Below are 18,591 nucleotides of genomic sequence, written 5' to 3'. Positions count from 1 at the left end.
CTCCCTCACCACATCCCGCTTTTCCTCCCCCCTGTCCCGCCGTTCTCCCCACTCCGTCTCCTCTCCCCCAGCCCGCGGTGCCCGCTCGGGGCTGCCGAGCCCTGCGCGTGGGGGAATGCGCCACCTGCACGAGCAGGTGCTCGAGGCCGCCCCGCGCCGCTCCCCTCAGAGCCGGGGCCGGCGGCGCTGCCCCCTCCGCGGAGCCCGGAGCAACCCCCCCCCCCCTCCGCCCACTCATGAATATTCCGTGCCTCCCCTCGCCGTGACGTTGCCGCGGTCCTGGGGCGGGAGCCGGAGCCGCCCCGGTGCCGGCAGTGAGGGCGAATGAGGGAGGGGCGGCGGTGGCAGCTCCCGCCTGGCCTCGCCCGCATTCAGCCGCCGGGAGCCGCCGCGCAGGGCGGCGTGTCGCGCGCGGAGGGCCGGCGCCGCGGCGGGGATGCGGAGGAGCTGCTGCCGCTGCTGCTGCCGGGGGCCGGCGGCGCCGCTCCTGCTGCTGCTGCTCGGGCTGGGCAGCCTGCTCGCCGCCAAAGGCAGGTACCGCGGGCGGCCCCGGGGCGAGCGGGAGCGGCGGGGTGCGGGTGTCCGTGCCACGCAGCCCGCGGAAGGCACCCGCGTAGTTGGGCGGTGAGGGGTGACCGCGGTGCCCGAGCCTGCTGGGGGGGTAGCGGGACCGGGTGGCCGCTGTGCGGCGGGGTCTGAGGGGAGCCGGGCGGGGCGGTCACCGCGGGGCGTGTGCGGGCTGCGGCCACTCCCGCAGAGGCGGCTGAGCAGAAAGTTCGGGACGGCGGGGGTCCCCGGGTCAGACGGTTCCCAGCAAGTCGTTGTCCTCTACTTTGTGGGGCATGGCCGTCGGCGGGGATGAGGGTGTGCGAGGACCATATACACACACGCGCTCGCGCTGGAAGCGGCCGGTGCTGCGGAGCTGCTCCGAGAGTCCGGCGCGGGTGGGAGCTGTGGATGGCGTTTGTGTTGGGGGTATCCTTCTCCCCCGTGAACTGTCGGGAAGGGAGAGCAGAGGGAGGAGATGGCAACTACTAAGTTTCTGGGAGGCCTTGGCACCAGGTCATCCAGAATATTCCCAGCCCGCTCTCTGCTTCCTCGTGGCCCCGCTGTCCGTGAGGACGCCCCGGTGCCAGTGGGGCTGCGGCGCAGCCCGCCCGGCTCCGGCCGGCGGGGCCCTGCGGTGCTGCTTGGGGCTGCAGCGGGTCAGGGTCTCCTGATCTCGCCTCATCTCTCTTCCCTTGGCGTTGTTTTCTTTCAGTTTTGGGCTGGCTTCCTAGCCCCAGGTTTTAAAAACTTAGTTTTGAGAACTCCGCCTCAGTTTATTTTATGGTATTTAAAAGCCGTTCTAATATTTTCATTTTCATATGAGGTTTACCTTTTATTTTACTTCTGTTTGTGTGAGAGGGAAAACTTCGGTGTTTGTTTGGGTTTCGATGTTTGTTTTCTTTAAGAAAACCAAACAAACCTCTTGAGCTCTGACTTAGAGAAGAAATTGATTCTTTCCAGCAAGAGATAGCTTAATTTTGGATTAAACTGTGTGACTGGAACCGAGTAACTACAGGCGAGGTACAGTGTTTTCTGGCCAGACTAACGGTGCGATGTAATAAATAACACGGAACATTTTGATGGAGGGAAATTATTTTTCACTTGGTTTTTTTCTTATGCATTTTATGATAGTTATATCTCTTTTATATGTATCTTTTCTTTAGACAATTGTGCGAGGTTTTAGTTGGTGGGAGATGTCTTTTTTAATGCTGCAGGTAGTTATCAGGCAAACGGGAGATGTTTTTTTGTGTTCTACTTTCTATTTGACCACTGGAGGGCTTCAGAGAACATTTTTGGTTAGTAGTATTTGAAAATAGACATTTTAAGAGCATTTGTTTTGATACTGAAGCGCTTTAAATTTTCACCAATTATTTGACCTTCGAGGTACTGTAGAAGATTATAATGAAGGCTTAAATGAATTGACGTACTTTGGCACTGCAAGTAGTTAGTATCTGATATACATATCTCTGTAAAGTTTTCCTTCCCACACCTGTTCAGAAGAGGAAAGAAAAAGGGGTTATTTCAAGAAGAATTTGGTGTTTTGTCCTTGTTCTGTATTTTTTTCTCTAGGATTCCAATTTTAATTCAAAAGGCAGTTTGCAGTTATCTTGCACAGGATTCAGAAGCATGGTACTTTAATTATGAACTTGACTTATAGCTTGAAGGTGGGTGTTTTCAGGTTGGAGATGCAGGTAAATTATAGTATGTACAAAGCTTTGTGCTTTGAGCATCCTGTTATAGAGACTATCAAAAGCAGTTTAAGATAATTATTCTGAATCTTATCCTAGCTCATATATTTTGCTGTGCTCTGCTGGTCTCCACTTTAAAAACAAAACTACCACACCTGCCTCTTGTTATCCCTGCATGTTTTTGAGGATGCAAAGAAGGATTACAGAAGCAGTCCTGATTCTCACTATTCACTCTGTAAAATATAGCACCTTTTTTACAAATATTTCCAGGTTGTAAAAATCTTCTTACTCTCCACAGAAAAAAAAAAAAAAGTTTCTGAAGTTTTTAGTGGAAAATCAAATATAAAAGGTAAAGTCAGGAAGTTTATTGATGGTTGTTTATAGAACTTACTCATATTAAATAGTCTTATACAGTTCTTGGTTGGTTTTTTGGTGTTTTTATGTTGGTTTGTTTGGGGTGTTTGTTTTTTTCAAGTTGGTGACCCTGATATCTTTATCATAGGTTCCAATCCAAAAATTGCTAATTTGGATATTAAAATTAGTTTCAGACATCTTTGTTCAATAGGACAGAGAGGCACACTTAATTATTGAAATAGCATTAATAATGTCTGCAAATTGTGTGGACAGTCTTTCATGGTCTTCAGTTCTGTAAAACAGAATATACTGAAGATTTCTTTTTTTTTTCCCATGCCCACTCAAAATTTTTATCGGAATGTGGTTGCTGGCAGGGAGGAATACTACCTGCAGCATTTCACTTTCTTTTTCTGTCTCTCCACTGATCTTTTCATAAGGCTGATCTCTTATATTATTTCTCTGATTCTAATACGTACTATTTAACTACCCAGTGAAGTCCTAAAAAGGTTGCCATATCCAAATTATTTGTGAGACCCAGTTAGTCAAATTCTCAAGTTTGACTGCCTTTGAACTTCATCATTAACGTAAACATCATCTTTTTATTTTTAAGTACTGCTGAAAGCATCTCAATGATCTGAATAACTTAGAATATTTGATTCCAATTAAATTAATTACATGGCCAAAACTTGAAATCTTAGTCATTCAGGACGTTTTCAAATCACTGGAACATTCAGTCCCACTTGGCAAGTCTGTTATGTGAATCCATCTGATATGACTATCAGCTGTAGAAAAACAACTAACCCAGGGAGACAGAGCCAGCTGATGCTGTGTGAAAGAAAGTCTAAAGCCTGGGGGGAAAAAGTGAAGGAAAATCTTTGAGAATGTGCTAAGCAGATTGCAGTGTCTGAATTTTTCTGCATAGTGCTATCATTTCTTGTAAGTTTTTTTTTCTATAGTAAATAATAATGCAATATGTTTGCATACCAGGTCAAAGAAGAGAGATAAAAAAAAAAATAATAACCTTCTTTTCATACTTATCCAGAATACATGAGAAGGAATGTTTGGCACACTGCTTAGGTCAGAGGATGGGGAATGTAATAACTGTGATTTCTGTAGTTCACCACGAAACCCTGGAAAATACACAAATGGTTTCATATTTCCTTTTTCTCTTCAATGCATGGAGATAGGAATATTCCTTTTTTATTTTTTTTTTTTATTAAAGTGTTTTGATTGAAAAAGCAATTTATGAAAACTGACTCTTCTGTCTCATAGGATAAAAGATTCATCTCATTATGAAGTCTGAGTTTCCAGATAATTAAATGATTCAGAGGTCTCAAAAGACTAAAAGAATGGAGTATTTGATAACTGATTTAGTATTCAGGTATTTCAGCATAGAGGACTGACAATTATTTTTAAGTTGTCATTACAAAGCTAGAGAATGTTTGCCAGCCATAATTATTTTGTGACCACTTTTGATTGCATTATTTGGAAGGCTACCAAAACTGGTAACCTAAGACCTTAAGAGCTTTCAAATCATCTTTCAATTGTGAGCAAAGTGTGTGCCATCTAAAGAACTCCCTGGAAGGCATGTCTTTTGTCATCAAATATTAAGTGGTGTGAGAGCAGTGTGGAGTCATAATTCTGTTGAATTTTTACTTCTCTTAAAGCCCTCTGAGTTCAAAGGCAGTATCTGTGTCTGGGTAGACTTTCTCATGTGAAATTACACTCTTGAAAGTGGCCTCAATTTTTTCTTCTCTACCTTTTAAAGATTTGGAACAGTGTGTAAAAGTCAAGTAGACAGTCTTGGGGGCACTGTCACCTTGTTCTGATTGTTAACTGTTTAACTGCAAAAATTTATTGATGATCCATTGCTCTTGCATATCCACTAGGCATTAAAAAAGCAGAGTGCAGATTACCAGTTTTATATAGATACATCTTGGTGTGTGTTATGAAACAGCTGTAATTTGTAGGGGTCTTCAGAATAAAGATTCATTATGATTGTCTTTCATATCAGATAAAAATGTTGGAGTCTGATTTTTCTCATACACTCTGTATCAGATTTTCTATGTCAGATTGACAGGATGTTTTGGGAACGTAATTTCAAAGGTCTGATTTCATCTTCAAAAGCACTTCCTTTCTTCCCTTATAATCTTTCCTCTCAGGCTTATGTTACTGGCCTCTTCTGGGTTCTCATTTTGACTTTGGGGTAACTAAGTGATTTGTTTCTGTTTCTTTTTTGTTTGTTTTCTGTTTTTTTTGTTTCCAAGAAGGTTGTGTTAGAAGGCGGCAAGTAGCCTACCTGGCTCCTGGAGAGTGTGGGAGTGGTGTAGCTAGGACTTCACTTAGACAGAGCTTCCCCTCTGTTAAAATAAGTAGTAGGAAAACGATAGATAAAATGGATTTGTTCCTATAGCAAACTAATTGCTAGGGTGTGCACTGGCAACTCTGTTGTTTTGGCACATACAGGAAGTAATCAAGTCTTTATATTTAAAACATGTTTAGTATTACTTAATATTGTAATTGTAAAGGACAAATTAAAAAACCAAATAGCAGAAAGAAGTAGCTTGGCTCAAATATATCGTTTGTTTATGGGGAGAACCAGAAACTAAGTGTAGCTCCTCTCAGAGGCTTATTTGTTTTTCTCCTTCTAGTAAAAGAGCAATCTAAAAATAACAGGTAAGGCATACATAGAAAGGGAGCTTTGACTTCCCCTAGTGATTGTGTTCAAGTGGTGATTTCTCACTTTCTTGAATGTCTTATCCCTTTAGATTTATTAAAGAAAAAATAGCAAAAATAAGATCTTCAAACCAGAACATGTGTTCCTTAAGATTCAGCTGGAGTGAAATCTTTGGGTTTGGATTTTGCATTTCAAGTAAAATCTGGACCAGCTGGTGGTTGGTTCCAATGGAGAACAGTGAGATTGGTAAGTCTAAAAATGTGACCTGACGTGCTGAAGGGGTTTTGGTTAGCTGAACAGAAAAGAGCTGAGGAACATGCTAACAGTTTTCATGTATATAAACAGCTCCTGGAAAGCAGAGATGAAAATCAGATTCTTCCTGCTCTCAGTAGGTGTGACAAAGAGAGCAACAGGAAGGATTCAGGGTAGACTTAGGCAAAGCTTCTCATGATATTTTAGTGTCTTTAACTGGAGAGCTGGTAAGAACTATTTGGAACAGTATGAGCACAAATAGTGGACCAGACCTTTTGACAGGAAGGAGAATGGATGCAATGACCTCGTAAGGTCATGCCAAAACCTCTGTCTCAAGCTACCCAGGAGACATTGTAATGATTTTGGTAGCAGAGAAATAACAGATTTGAAGGTGACCTGAGCATTTAATGAAATGTTTTATTACCTGACATGGTCTGTCAGGCACTCTGTGCCATTCCTTGTGTTTCTGCAGATGCGGACTGTGGAGTGGCACTATCCCAGTGCAGTATTGTTTGTATGTTTTTCTTTTACCTGAGTGCTTAGAATTGGTCATTGTCAAAAACAGGGATACTCTTTTCAACCATCACTTGCTTCTCCTACGAGGTGTCTCTTCTGTGGCCATCACCTGACAGCCCAGTAAATGTGGGGGGTTGTGCCTTATAAAACTGGCTCACTTGCTGAACACAAATTGTGGTGTTTCGTAATGGGTTTTATTCTGGATTTTAAAGAACATCTGGGCTTATTTGAGAGTTCCCAAGTTTTTTTCGTGTCCTCGTTGTAGGTTTTAAGTGGCTCACCAGCAAGCTTGTATTAAAGACAATACTTGTACCTTTGATAATGGCAGCTGAAGTAGAGAGCTTTCGTATGAAAAAGGAAATACTATCTAGAGTTACAGTTTGTGGTTTGAATCTCTTTTATCTTTGAGTTTAGTATGTTATGATTATTTAAAAATAGAAAAGTTGCCATGATTAGGAAAAGATGTAAAAGAAGGAATTTTGCAAGAGATGCTTATGGTGTGATTTGAAGTGTTGTTAAATCTATCACTACAAAGAGAGGCAGGGTTATTTGTCTGTCACCTTATGATGTAATAAAGTGCTTTTTGCAGCATCACACACTTCCTTGTACTCCAAGTTATTTCTTGCAGAACATGACATCTGGTGTATGATTTATGCAGTGTTCAGAAAATGTGTGTATAAAAGCATGTTCTGTGTATTCTCTGTATTTATTATAAACAGCTATTTTGTCTACATCTGTATGTGCCCACATACTTAACTGTGGGGTGTAAGAAATGATACAAGTCTGAAAGAAAATTAGTTTTCCATTCCATGCCTGGTGAGGCTACAATGTAAGACATGAGTCTGCCAAAATCCTTGACTAGGGCCTGCTGACTTGCTGAATGTACTTGGGTGAAGTCTTCAGTAAACCTTACTGTGAAACCTAACTGAGCCTTTTTTTCCATGTTATTTATGTCTTCATGAGCTCTGTTGGTGTAATATGGCTTTTACTGAATTATTGCAAAACTCTAGAGTGTGAATTTATCATTTTTAGATTAGTCAAGGTATTTAAGCATGTTAACAACTAGACCCAGTTGGAGAGAATTCTGCACATTTGCTGTGGGGGTTTGAGCAGACATCTACAGGGTGCTTGTAATGCTTCTGTGTTGTGTTCTTTTTATGAACTGCAAATTTACTAGATTAATGAGGGGAATTTAAATATCTGAAATGGTGAAGTGTAACTTTCTGAAGTGTACTTTAGGGGAGTGTGTTCTAAATGAATATGATAGCTGCTTATAGCTGTTGAGTAAGGGAGTGAGTTATTAAGAGTGAGTTGTTAGAACTTTGTGCATGAAAATGAAATGGAATCAAAACTACAAGTGACTTCTGGGTAAAATCAGTGTAAATATTCTAGTCAGAAAATATGGATGTTTCTAGCTACATTAGTTAATTTGACATTTGTCATTCTCAATAACTGACATTAAAAAAAGTTTCATGACTAAAAAACAATTTACAAATGGTAGTAAATGGGATTTAGTCCCCTTGCAGCCCCTGAAATCCTACTCCATGTGGGAGATGGATGGTTCTTAAAACCTCTCTTTTAAGAAATTGCTGGGGTTGGTGTAACCATCTTATATGCTCCATTGTTTGGTGGTGAAATATCCCTGCTTTAGGCTTTTTGCTGTAGTTTGGGTCTGGATGAGATGTTCAGGGTTGGTACTAATGAGTACTGCTGTAGAAACGGTTCAGGTTTTTTGGCTCTGATGGGACTGAGTATCCTTGAGATCATTCAGCCAGAGTGCAAGTTGACCAATGTATCATTTAGGACTAATGGCCTGTGAAAGAAGATTTTGCCAATTACCTAAATGCATTATTTAGAATTGGATATTAGGAGTGTACGTGCTGAATTACAATTGATTTTAATGTGACTTTTCTCCGTATTGATTGCAAAGGTGGTTTTGCATGGAATTGCAGCTTCCTAGCAGTTAATGCTTTTATTTAGATGTTTGGTCTTTGTGTGTGAAATCTTGACCCTTATTAAATCAATGTGAACTTTGCAGTGTATCTCTGTGGGATCAGGGTTTCAGCCTTTGTGTGTTTTAGTATAAATGTAAAGGGTTCTTTAAAAGCTGTTAATGTTCTTCCTCTAATAGCTGCCTTTATCCAAACAGGAGGAAAGTTTGATTTAATCTCATTCACCTTCTGACTTGCTGTGTTATAACTGCTTTCACTGAGTCAATAGAGCAATTATTCCGTTTTTTGTTCTTTTCAAAGTTCTTGGGGTTTTTTTGTTTAGTTTTGTTTTCATTTAGCTTAAAACTATTAAGTGTTGACCAAGGTGGCTACCCTACAGATTTTAAGTGTGGTGGTACTTCACTATGTTGGATTTCAAAATACCTGTAATGAAGCAGTCTGTTTTCCTTTTATTCCCTCATTGACTATCTTCCATCCTGTCCCCATGACTCCTGTCTGTTGATAGTTAAATACTAAAGTATAGTAAAGACAAGCAGTGCTAGAGTTTCCTAAGGTTTTAGATGTACTAATTTATTTTTTCTCAAACTGGTTTGTTTTGTTTTGTTTTTTCTCCTGTTTTAAATTAGAATAATCACTGGAAATTCTGTATTCCAAATAGGGATAGTCCTTTTCTGCTTTTCTAATAATTTTTAAGAATGACAGTTTATTGACCTCACTGCTACTTTCTTTTATCTTAGGATAATTAAAATGCAGAGGTTTGGGTTTTTTTAATTTCACTGGAATAAAATTGCCATTAAATTCAAATACTAAGATAGTGGGTTTTTTTCTGGTCAGCATTCATCACTCATTTGCTAGCAGATTAGAGTAAGTTAAAGGGATGAGAATAATTGGAATTTTACCAATTTTGGGGACTGATTTCTTCTTATTTTCAGTTAGACTGACGTGTGCACATGCTTATAAATTCTACCTGTGGGTGTATATGCTTGCATATGCACTGCATGTGTCTGACCACAGTCAACCTACAAGGATTTAATGACTAGTGATGTTTTTATTGACATTCAGGATATTTTTTCCCTTAACATCCCAGCTTTTGAAATCAAGAGAGTAAAGAAATGTAATCTTTATTCCTTAAAAGATGATAAACCCTGTTGGGACTGTGAGACAGAAGTGAAAAGATAATGCAGGTATAACACAAAAGCTTATAAACACAAATGAAGCAATGAGCATTTCTCCCAGTTTTTATGAGTTGTTATTTTTCTTATACTTGATGGCTTGAAATGCAATAAAAATCTGAGTGTAGCTGGAAAATATCACTCCACCTTGTCTATACTGGCTTGCAAAAGTGCAGTAGTTATGTCTTGGTTATAAGCAGAGCTTGCAAAATATGGATTGGTGTAACAAGGGTAAAATCATTTGAGTTTTGTGTGATAAGCATTTTGGGTTTCTGAAATCTGTTCTGGAGTTTGTTTCACGTATAATGACCAAGAAGAGGTCAATATATGACAATCCATTGGCAAGAACTTTTGTGGTATTTTGAAAGAGACTGTATGATAGTCATGTTAGAATGGCTTTTTTCCCTTTTCCTTTTGAGAGCTGCCTTAAAAATTCCTTAGCTACAGTTGAACAGATGGCATTTGCCATTGTTGTCAGTCTTGTGAAGAAAAAATTAACTTTTAAGATCTTGGTTAAAAGAATTTTAAATTCTTATGAGAAATGAAGCCTAGAGAGATGTAAATTGGTGTGATTTCTGCTAGGCTGGTTTTAAAACTCTACATTTTAATATTGTCTATAAATATAAGACTCAGAAATTGTTGATTTCATGTCATAAATGGAAGAGCACTGGATGCTCTAGTTGGCTTCCATGTTTTTCTTCCATGAAAAAAGTATGAACAGTGCAGATGTATAAACTTCAGGCTTTGGGTGTTGTGGGGTCTGTACCTGGCTTCCATGGTCTGAATGAATAAATAAGTAAATAAATAAAAAATTAAGCAAAACAAGTCTATTTTCAGTAGGCTTGTATTACCATTCAGCTGTCCATCTCTAAATTTATAGAGATCTGCAAATCAAAAAGTATTGGAGCTACTTGTGAAGATTAGCAAAAATATCTGAGAGAGAATATTTTTGGTGACATGTGACACCTCAAGTGTCAATCAGTCAGCTGGATATGCGAGTGTTTCTATTAATAAAATATTTTTTTTTCCAGTTTGAGTCCTTTATTTTAGAGCTTGATCTGTGTGTATCTGAATACAAAATAGGAATTCTTAGGCTTCAAAACATCAGTCTTAGTAAATGCAGATTAATTGAATTGTTTACGTTGCAGACTGAAATGGTTCTCAGCATGCTTCCAAATGTGTATGATTTTTTTTAAGTTTCAATGATTAAAGTCGGTTAATATGACAAGAGTTTTCACTAAGATATTGGAAAAGTACACCTTTAGAAAGAGAAGATAAAATTTCAGGTGGCATAAATCAGCCATCACATTTTAAACCAATGGAGGCTGTGGTCTTGTATTAAGAATATGGTTGAATACAGAGATTGGTTTGCGTTCTTTTTAATTTGTCAGAAGCTTCAAAAAAAAGTGTGTAATTGCTCTCAGTTGCCTACTGAGTATTTGCCAGCACAGTTCATCAGACAGATTAACTGGTGAGCTTTTTGGGTATAAATGAAGCTGAAAAACATGAATACTTTCTGTACAGAATAAAGCTCGTGTATGAGGAAGTCTTTTTCAGTAATCATTGCAAATGCATCTTTTGTACAAAAAGATGTACAAAAATCTCTTTTGTACAAAAGAACATATAATTACAATGAGATCAACAGAGGAGGAATAAAACTTGGTATTTCCATAAGCAGATGTTGGCAAGTCAAGTTCTGTGGTTCCTGAGGCTTCAGCACTTACAGCACTACAATTATGGTCATCCTTTTGACCTTTTAACTTTGCTGCTGCAGCGAGTACAATGACTGTGTTGAGCACAGGGGGAAACTGAAGGCTGAATATTTTACAGGAGACTTGAGTCACCTGCGACCTGGAGAACACTGTCTATAATATGTGTAAAGGGAGCTATTTGGGGTCTTTTCATGTGAATAATGTGCATCACTCTTTCTCAGCTATTGCTGCATACACAGTAGGAGCAGTTTGCTGATGGGGAGGGGATGCAAGCAAGGAAGTGTGTAGTAGGAACTTTAAGAAGAGCAGTGCCAGTGGGCTGCTACTTGAGAATTGTTCTGCCTTGTTCCTGGGTAGCACTAATAGCTGTGCAAGTCCTTCATCCTATAGGAGGGAATAGGAGCACTTGGGGTGTCATATTCTCTCTTGCTTCCCATTTGGCATCCTAGAAGATGTCAGAGTACCTTGTAAGTTACCAAAAGCCCTGTAACTTGGAACTGAAGGCCTTTGCAGTTACAGAAAAACGAAGTTCTTTGTGGTTGGCTTGTCATATTGTCTGGTTTCATGTTTGTTACTAAAAATACAGTCTCACATCAAAGGTCTAAATGTAATATTTAGTAAGAACTTGCTAAAGTGGGCAGTATTTTCCTGATGCATGTTAGTGCATATATAGTAAATCTACCAAAAGGCCCAATGTGCAGACACTTGTTTATCTGCAAGTTAGCATACAAAATTTCAAAATGTCAATAAATGCAAAACTAGAAATGCTCTGTTGATAGGTTGGCCATGTTTCATAGCCTTGGTAGGAAACAATGTTCTGTACTTTTTATGACCTAAAATAGGAACGTAGTTGGTAGTATGTGAGGTGAGAGTCTCACAACAAACCATGTGAGATTGTGCCCCTTTTGTGTTTGCAGAAATGCTGAAGATTTACCAGTGATCCTTGCAATATGTTATGAGTAGGTGAACTGAATGGTAAAATATCTGCATGCTGCTGGAGGTAAACATGTTGTGTTAGTAGTATGGGCTGCAGCTGAACTGCAGAGAAATGAAGAACGGTTTTGATGGGGCTATTTTAAAATAAGTTCTCATCTGTTCCTGACGGCAGTACCTTAGGGTTAACTTGATGGTACTCATGAGTTGCTGTGTATGTCGTATGTTTAACATGCAGCTGCATAAGTGATATTTTTAAGTGTCAGTGAAAATAACATGCGAGGGTAGCATTTGGCTTCACGCACTTATATGTGGCTGTATTTGAAACCCTGCTGTGTGTGCCCATGGAGGGTGTGAGCTGGCAGCCCCAGCAGCTTATTCTCTGCTTAGATAACTAATGTGAAACAGCGAAGATCTCATGGCCTGTCTTGTCTTCTTAACATATACAGCAGGAATTAAATGAGGTTTGTCCATTCTTTGTATTCAGACTGGGCTTAAATGTGACTACTCTCAATGGTTTTTGGTTTTGTTTTTCATTCAAAGCAGAGATAACGGCCTTGTTTTTAGTACAATAAGACTATGAACTCGTTTTACAACTTCTAATGATTCACTCTTTATGCCTCAATTCTTGCACAAACTCTTTTGTGAATCTGGCCTTTGTGTTTCAAGCTGCACCCAAGTATCAAAATCTCCTTCACATTGTAGGAATTGTTCCTAAATGTAACCAGATACCTTCCTATAACTGGCTCAAATTTCAGTCAAGTGTGTGTTCTTTCGTTCCTTCCCCTTTACAATAGGGCAAATAGATACTTGTTGAACCAAGTCTTTATTAAGGGTATTAACTTTTGGATGGGATAATACTGCTCCAGTGCTTTATTTGCACAACAAAACACCAGAATGAAGTATTGATTGCTGTTCATGAGTACCAACATTCACTGAAGAGATTCGAAAGCTAATTAAGAATTGCAAGTTACTTTATTCCTCTTTGTCTAGTTAATGTTTCCCTTTCCTGAAAAATAGTGAAGTTCATTTTTGTCTTCATTTCTTAAAAATAACCTGCTTTCTGCACAATCAAAGGAACTCAGTTGTTCACGTGAGAAGTCAGAATAGGTGGGCTCAAGTCTCTTCGGGTTTGTTTATACTCTTTGTTACTCAGATAAGTGTAATGAGAAAGTACCTGGCCAAGTAGCATAGTTGCTAGAGGTGTTTTGGTTAGCATCTTCATTGCATTGGTTTTAGCCACCCTTTAGTGTAGCAAAAAGTATTGCTTAATGCTTGTCCTAGGCTCAAATTTTTCCTGTGTCTTGATAAGGTGATTTAGTGTCCCTAAACCTTTTTGCTGTTCTCTGTTCTTAAGATGCTCACAACCTGTTTGGATTATCTATCCAACTGCCAAGTCCTTTCACTAAGTGATATAATCCTTGACTATTTATGGAGTTCAGTGGAACTAAGCAATAAATGATTTCCACAAGAGATCATTGTTCTCATCCCAGTGAACTTTTGATTGCATCCTAACAAAAGTAATTATTATAATCAAGAAATTGGAAAGTCTATAAGAATTAGAAGTGGAATTTGTGAAAATAGCTTCTACAGAAGGAGAACTGTGTTTCTAACAGTCTAAAAAGCCAGTTGATGTTTTCTTTATCACTTGGAACTTAAGATGCTTACTATTTCTTTGGGCAGGTTGTCTGTAAGCATGGTGTTCCCTTCTGAAAAGATGAATTTAAAAAGCCTTCATCACCAATACATCTGAATGCAGATGATAACAGGAAGAAAGTCACTACATCCATTTTATGCAGGTTTTATTGTTTTAGAACTCACAAAGCTGCCATACAAAGTGTTGTACCTGCAACCAAGGGAAATTAGTGCAAGGCTTAGGATTAGTTAAAGTGTATGTATTGCTGATGAGAATTTAAATGTATTTGCTAAGTCTTTTATTAAAACTCTTCTCTAAAAATGGATTTTCATACTGTTAGCTCTTTTAAAATACATTTGGAAGAGTGCAATAAGAGCAATAAGTCAAATTGTATTTCTAAACACTGACGGAGAGATACTACCAACAATATTGGCACTCTTGTTTTTTTCAGTCTCAGTCCAAAGTTGTTCCCATCTTTTCCCCTCAGGGTTTCCTACCATTCCTGAGAAACAATTTCAGATTTTTTTTTTTACGTTCAGTATTTCGGTTGTTTTGGGTTTTGAGTTGCTTGGTTATTTCGTCAGTGACTCTGATAGCTTTCAAAGAATACTTTGTCTCTTGCATTATGTTTTACTGAAAGTGATAGATATGCTGGAGTTATTTTGTTATTTTAGTCTTCTCAAGAAGAAAGTATCTGTACCTTGCATCCATCCACTGCACTATAGGGCATGCCAGCTCTGTACACAGAGCACCACTTGTTGTCTTTCTGCAGTGCTCTCCAGAGCCAGTTCCTCTTAACAATCAACTGACAAAGTCTGGGCTGAAAGGTGTTTGCTTTTTTTTTCTGAAGGATTGAAGCAGCATTCTGGCTTGTTCTCCAGATGGTCCAAAGGATGAAAGCTTCTTCTGGAGTGTATGGTTTTGCAGTTCTCTGTTGCAAGATTGTGCTCTCATCTGCCTTCAAACTCTCTGTGTCCTTACCTGATGCCATAGCAGCTGATGGATAATCAAGTTATGTGCACTCTGTTCATGAACAGAGTGAACTGTGGCTGTGAAAGAGTAATGTTTAGGGAAATGGAGGACGCAGTTCTACTTGTGAGTGATTTCCCAACCCCTGGTAGAGGTGCCTTTGGCTTTTTCTCCAAACTTACATGGCTTTCTGCTTTGCAATATTTTATAAGGAGAAGATGGGAATTGTGTTGTTCTGAGCATTCCTGCACCATCTGAGAAATGTGTTATTTGGTTGTTTAAACTCGGATATTAGTAGTTCCACCCTCTTCCTTAAATTGCAATATTAGTGTACATAATTTTAACAATATGGTCAAAATTGCTGGTAATTGTTAGTTTGTAAGTTAGTCTTTCAATATATGTTGACGTAAATCTCTCATTTTTGTATGTTATACCCTTACAATGTATTGAAATATGACAGCCTTCACCTGGCACAGTAGGGGCCCAGTTGGTGACTGGGGTGTCTGGTCATTACTGAGGCACAGAAGTGCAGTTTGCCATACCAGTGATTATGCAGTGTTTGGAAACAAGTGTTCAGAGCTTCAGGATTATTTTCATTCTTGTTGCTGGTTTTCCTGTCACTGCAGTTTATGGTTAAGTTTATCTTCTAGCAAAAGAACTAAAGGTGCCTAAAAAACCAGAAATGGGAGAAAAGCTTGCAGGCTAATTTTCTGATTATTTTTCTCCAGGCAGAACACTTTGCTCTTGTTATCTCTACTTCCCATATGTATAGGCTTTCAGACTTTAGCATTTCTAGGTAGTGTAAAATATGGATGTTATTCCTAATAGGTATGAATTTATAGGTAAGAATTGTTTAAATGGGGGGAAAAAAAATCACCCATCTCGAAGTCTGTTAGATATTATTTAATTTTGTGTTTATTTATTTATGCATAACGATGAGATTCTTGGCCTTAATTCTGAATGGAACAGAGTTTTCTTTCCTTTTTTTGGCTACGTAAAGCTAAGAATGTTATTTTTTGCATTCCTCTCCTTAAAAATTCAATGTGAATTAAGGTTTTATAAAAATAGAATGTTTGCAAAAGCCTGCATAAAGCTGTATAAAGCTTGTAAGTACTATTATTGATTTTTCTCTCTAATGGAATAATGTGCATCTCTCCCCTTAGATGGTCTCCTGAGATTGTGCAGGTCACACAGTAACATAATAAAATAAAACACAGACACATTATTTCTTAAACTGCATGCCATGAATAGAAAATGAGGCCAGAAATTACTTTTTGGCCTCTCTCTCATTTTATTTTACTGGTGACTTTGTTCTTGTTGGATTTTGTTTTGTTTGTTCGTTTGTTTTTGGGTTTTTTAATATCATGAAATATTAACATAGAAAAATCAATAAGTGGCAGTAACTACTGCTCAGATAGAAGTACCATGTTGCTTTATCAGCAGTGGCTGACACATAAAACATTAAATATAATTTAATTGTTTGCATTGATGTGTCAAAATAAGAACCAGGATAACTTACCCATTCTTTTTATCTCCCTTGATGTCTTTTTGAGAGACCAAGTTCAGTGGGTAATATTTAAGCAGGATAAATGGGGAATGTAAGATAATGTGAGTAATTTTAAAATTAACTTTTTAAATGAAATTTTTTCTTCATAAAATACAAGGGGAATAATAAAACCATGAGTGTAACAGCAGGGATTCCCTCTTATCTGAGAAAAGGTCTCAAAACAAAAACAAGACAAAGCTTTAGTTTAGTCTTCATAAGAATAAAATTAATTAGTATTTTTAATAATTTAGAAAATGTTACCTCCTGGGCTTTTCTTGTTTTCATAATGCATTATACATTTAACTTGAAAATATTTTTTAATGTGCTGCCTCCTGTGTGCTGTGAAGAGATTCTTTCTCCTGCAGGTTTTCTTTGCCTTTTGTTATATGTCTGTGAGCAGACTGTTTTACTTTAAATTACAGCTCACTGTAGGTTTGGGCTCTTTGTTGAGCCTGTTTTGCTTTTTATCATGCAGTGTTTCTGACAGCATGAAGTTAGAGGAGATAATAAATGCAGCTATAGTTCTGTTATGACTTGGGGGGATCTGTTCTTCTGGCCTGTGTACTTGTAACATCAGCATAATAATATTTCTTTGTTTTGATATAGGCAATTATTTTGCAGTTAAGATGCTGCTGTTGAATTTGGCTTTCACTAAGAATAAATACTAAACAAAAAGGCCAAGTTAATTTTGAAGTAGTTTACAATACAATAAACATGATCAAGATTTGTGGGTGTTACCAGTGGGGCAATACCATGTTTACCTGACTCTTCTTTGAGTGACAAAATTATTTGAGTTCTGGTAAGAGCTTGCTCTATTTCCAACATTTTTCTCTCAAGAGTAGCCATGGTTCAAATAACTATTTGACTGAAGTTCTAAATTGTGATGGAACATCCAAAGTGAACTAATCTGAACAGAATATATAAATAAAAAGGGAAAACTGCTGTCTCTATTTCTAGTCATTTATCTATAGCTTCCTGTTTATTTTATGACCTGCAAAATGTGCTAGTTTTAATTAAACTGGCTGTGGGTTTTGAGTGTTTTTTTAGTTTTTTTTTTTTTATTACAGTGGAAAAGAAGTGTTAGTCATTTGCAAAAGTATGCAATAGCAAAATCAGTCAAGGAAAAATTTAGAGGCCTTAAGAGTAGTGAGAATTGATTCATTTTCAGACACCACCACAAGATAAGTCTGTAGTAATACTCAACAGCAGTTCCATGTTTAATCAGAAAAGCTCCCTGTCTGAGGATTTTTGTATAAATGAAGTGAAAAGTCTTTCTTTTGAACATAAAGGAGCTCTCAGATCTTAATCAAATAATTTATTTAAACTGTGGGATAGAAATACATTTTCCTCTTTAGAAAAATTAATTTGTTAAAGGTTTTAATTTCCCATTTTTGCTGTTTCGGATGTCTGTAGCTGTTGCAGGATTCTAGAGGATTTTACATTGGTTGTCCACAGTAGATGAAAAAAAAAAACATATTTCAATGAAGAACATGGGTCAGTATTTGTTCTCTTTATGGTCCTTGATTTAGATGATAGACAAGCTTATTTCAAATAATTTTTTTTTGTTTATTTTTTGATAGTGTCCATGTTCCAACACTTAATATGAAGCCATATACTCACAACTGGATTTGAGGGTTGCCTTCAAATGAATTTTGTGGGATACTTTTTTCTCTTGAAAATATTGCTTGAAACATTTTTTTGCACTTGATGGGAAAGTAAATTGTTGATCAGGGTTGTTGTCAGGGTTCTGTAAGGAGCTCTGTGGAGCTGCATGTGGTGTCAACTGGGGCTCTTAAATGTAAGGATGAAAAACAGGTGTTTCTGCATCTGATCAGGATCTTAGAAAAGGGGAAAAATGTTACAATATGTTGATTTCTGCCTGTGTTGATATTGCTCAGTGCTGAAGAATTTGCAGTGACACTTGGAGACTGATGCAGATATTGATGTTAATGCAGCAGCTTCTGAGGCGTGATTAGGATGATAAGTGGGGTAATCCTCTGGTTAGATTCTCCTGCCACACACTTTGCCACAAACCTACAGCTCAGCTTGTAGCCCTCTGGGAGGTGAAAATATTGCTGTTGACTGAACACAGTGTGAAATTCTCAGTCCATGTTCAAATTTGAATAATAGTTTTAATAAATGTAAATGCCTATGGTCATCAAAATCTGTAACTGTTTAGCTACTTGGCCAACATGAATCTATGTTCTCTCAGGTCTTCTTTAACTTAAGGAACTACAGTCCATGAACCATTTCCTGAGGCATGACAGTTCTTGGAGAAGGGGTGGGAGCAGGGGCAATTGCAATTGCGATTTGGTGTCTCTCCTTAAATTGTTAAAATCTGTTAGTGCCTTAGTGAATACATACTCTTTCATTTAAAACTTGATAGTCAGTGTTAATACTATTATGCTTTTAATGTCTTGGTGAATTTGATGATATAATTTAAACACCCAGCTGTTGTTTGCTTCATGTCAAAGTGAAAAAGATTAATCTTCATTTGTATCCTGCCCTGGTACTGCGTGCCCTGTATTATATCCACTAATATAGCAGGGGATTACTTGTAGTCTTCAATCAAGCAGGCCTTGCAGTTTCTGAAGGAGGAGTTTAATTTCAGCAAAGAAGTTTGTTGTGGACCAGA

The 18,591-nt window shown here is 38.3% G+C and overlaps 1 protein-coding gene across 7 annotated transcripts in view; it reads left to right on the top strand.

The window, feature by feature from the left end:
- The first annotated feature begins 300 nt into the window (after positions 1 to 300).
- Positions 301 to 18,591, top strand: part of CLSTN2 (calsyntenin 2) — a 299,047-nt gene continuing 280,756 nt past the window's right edge. For all 7 annotated transcript variants that reach the window (XR_011727411.1, XR_011727410.1, XR_011727409.1 and 4 more), the window contains exon 1: positions 301 to 530. Coding sequence is in view for 2 of the 7 variants with exons in the window: in XM_071751843.1 (XP_071607944.1) it covers positions 437 to 530 (94 nt within the window). In the remaining 5 variants the exon portion in view is untranslated. The remainder of the gene's footprint in view (positions 531 to 18,591) is intronic.

The sequence above is a fragment of the Heliangelus exortis genome, chromosome 9 (assembly GCF_036169615.1).
Source record: "Heliangelus exortis chromosome 9, bHelExo1.hap1, whole genome shotgun sequence".
Taxonomy (NCBI): Eukaryota; Metazoa; Chordata; class Aves; order Apodiformes; family Trochilidae; genus Heliangelus; species Heliangelus exortis.
This window is presented reverse-complemented; position numbering and strand designations above follow the sequence as displayed.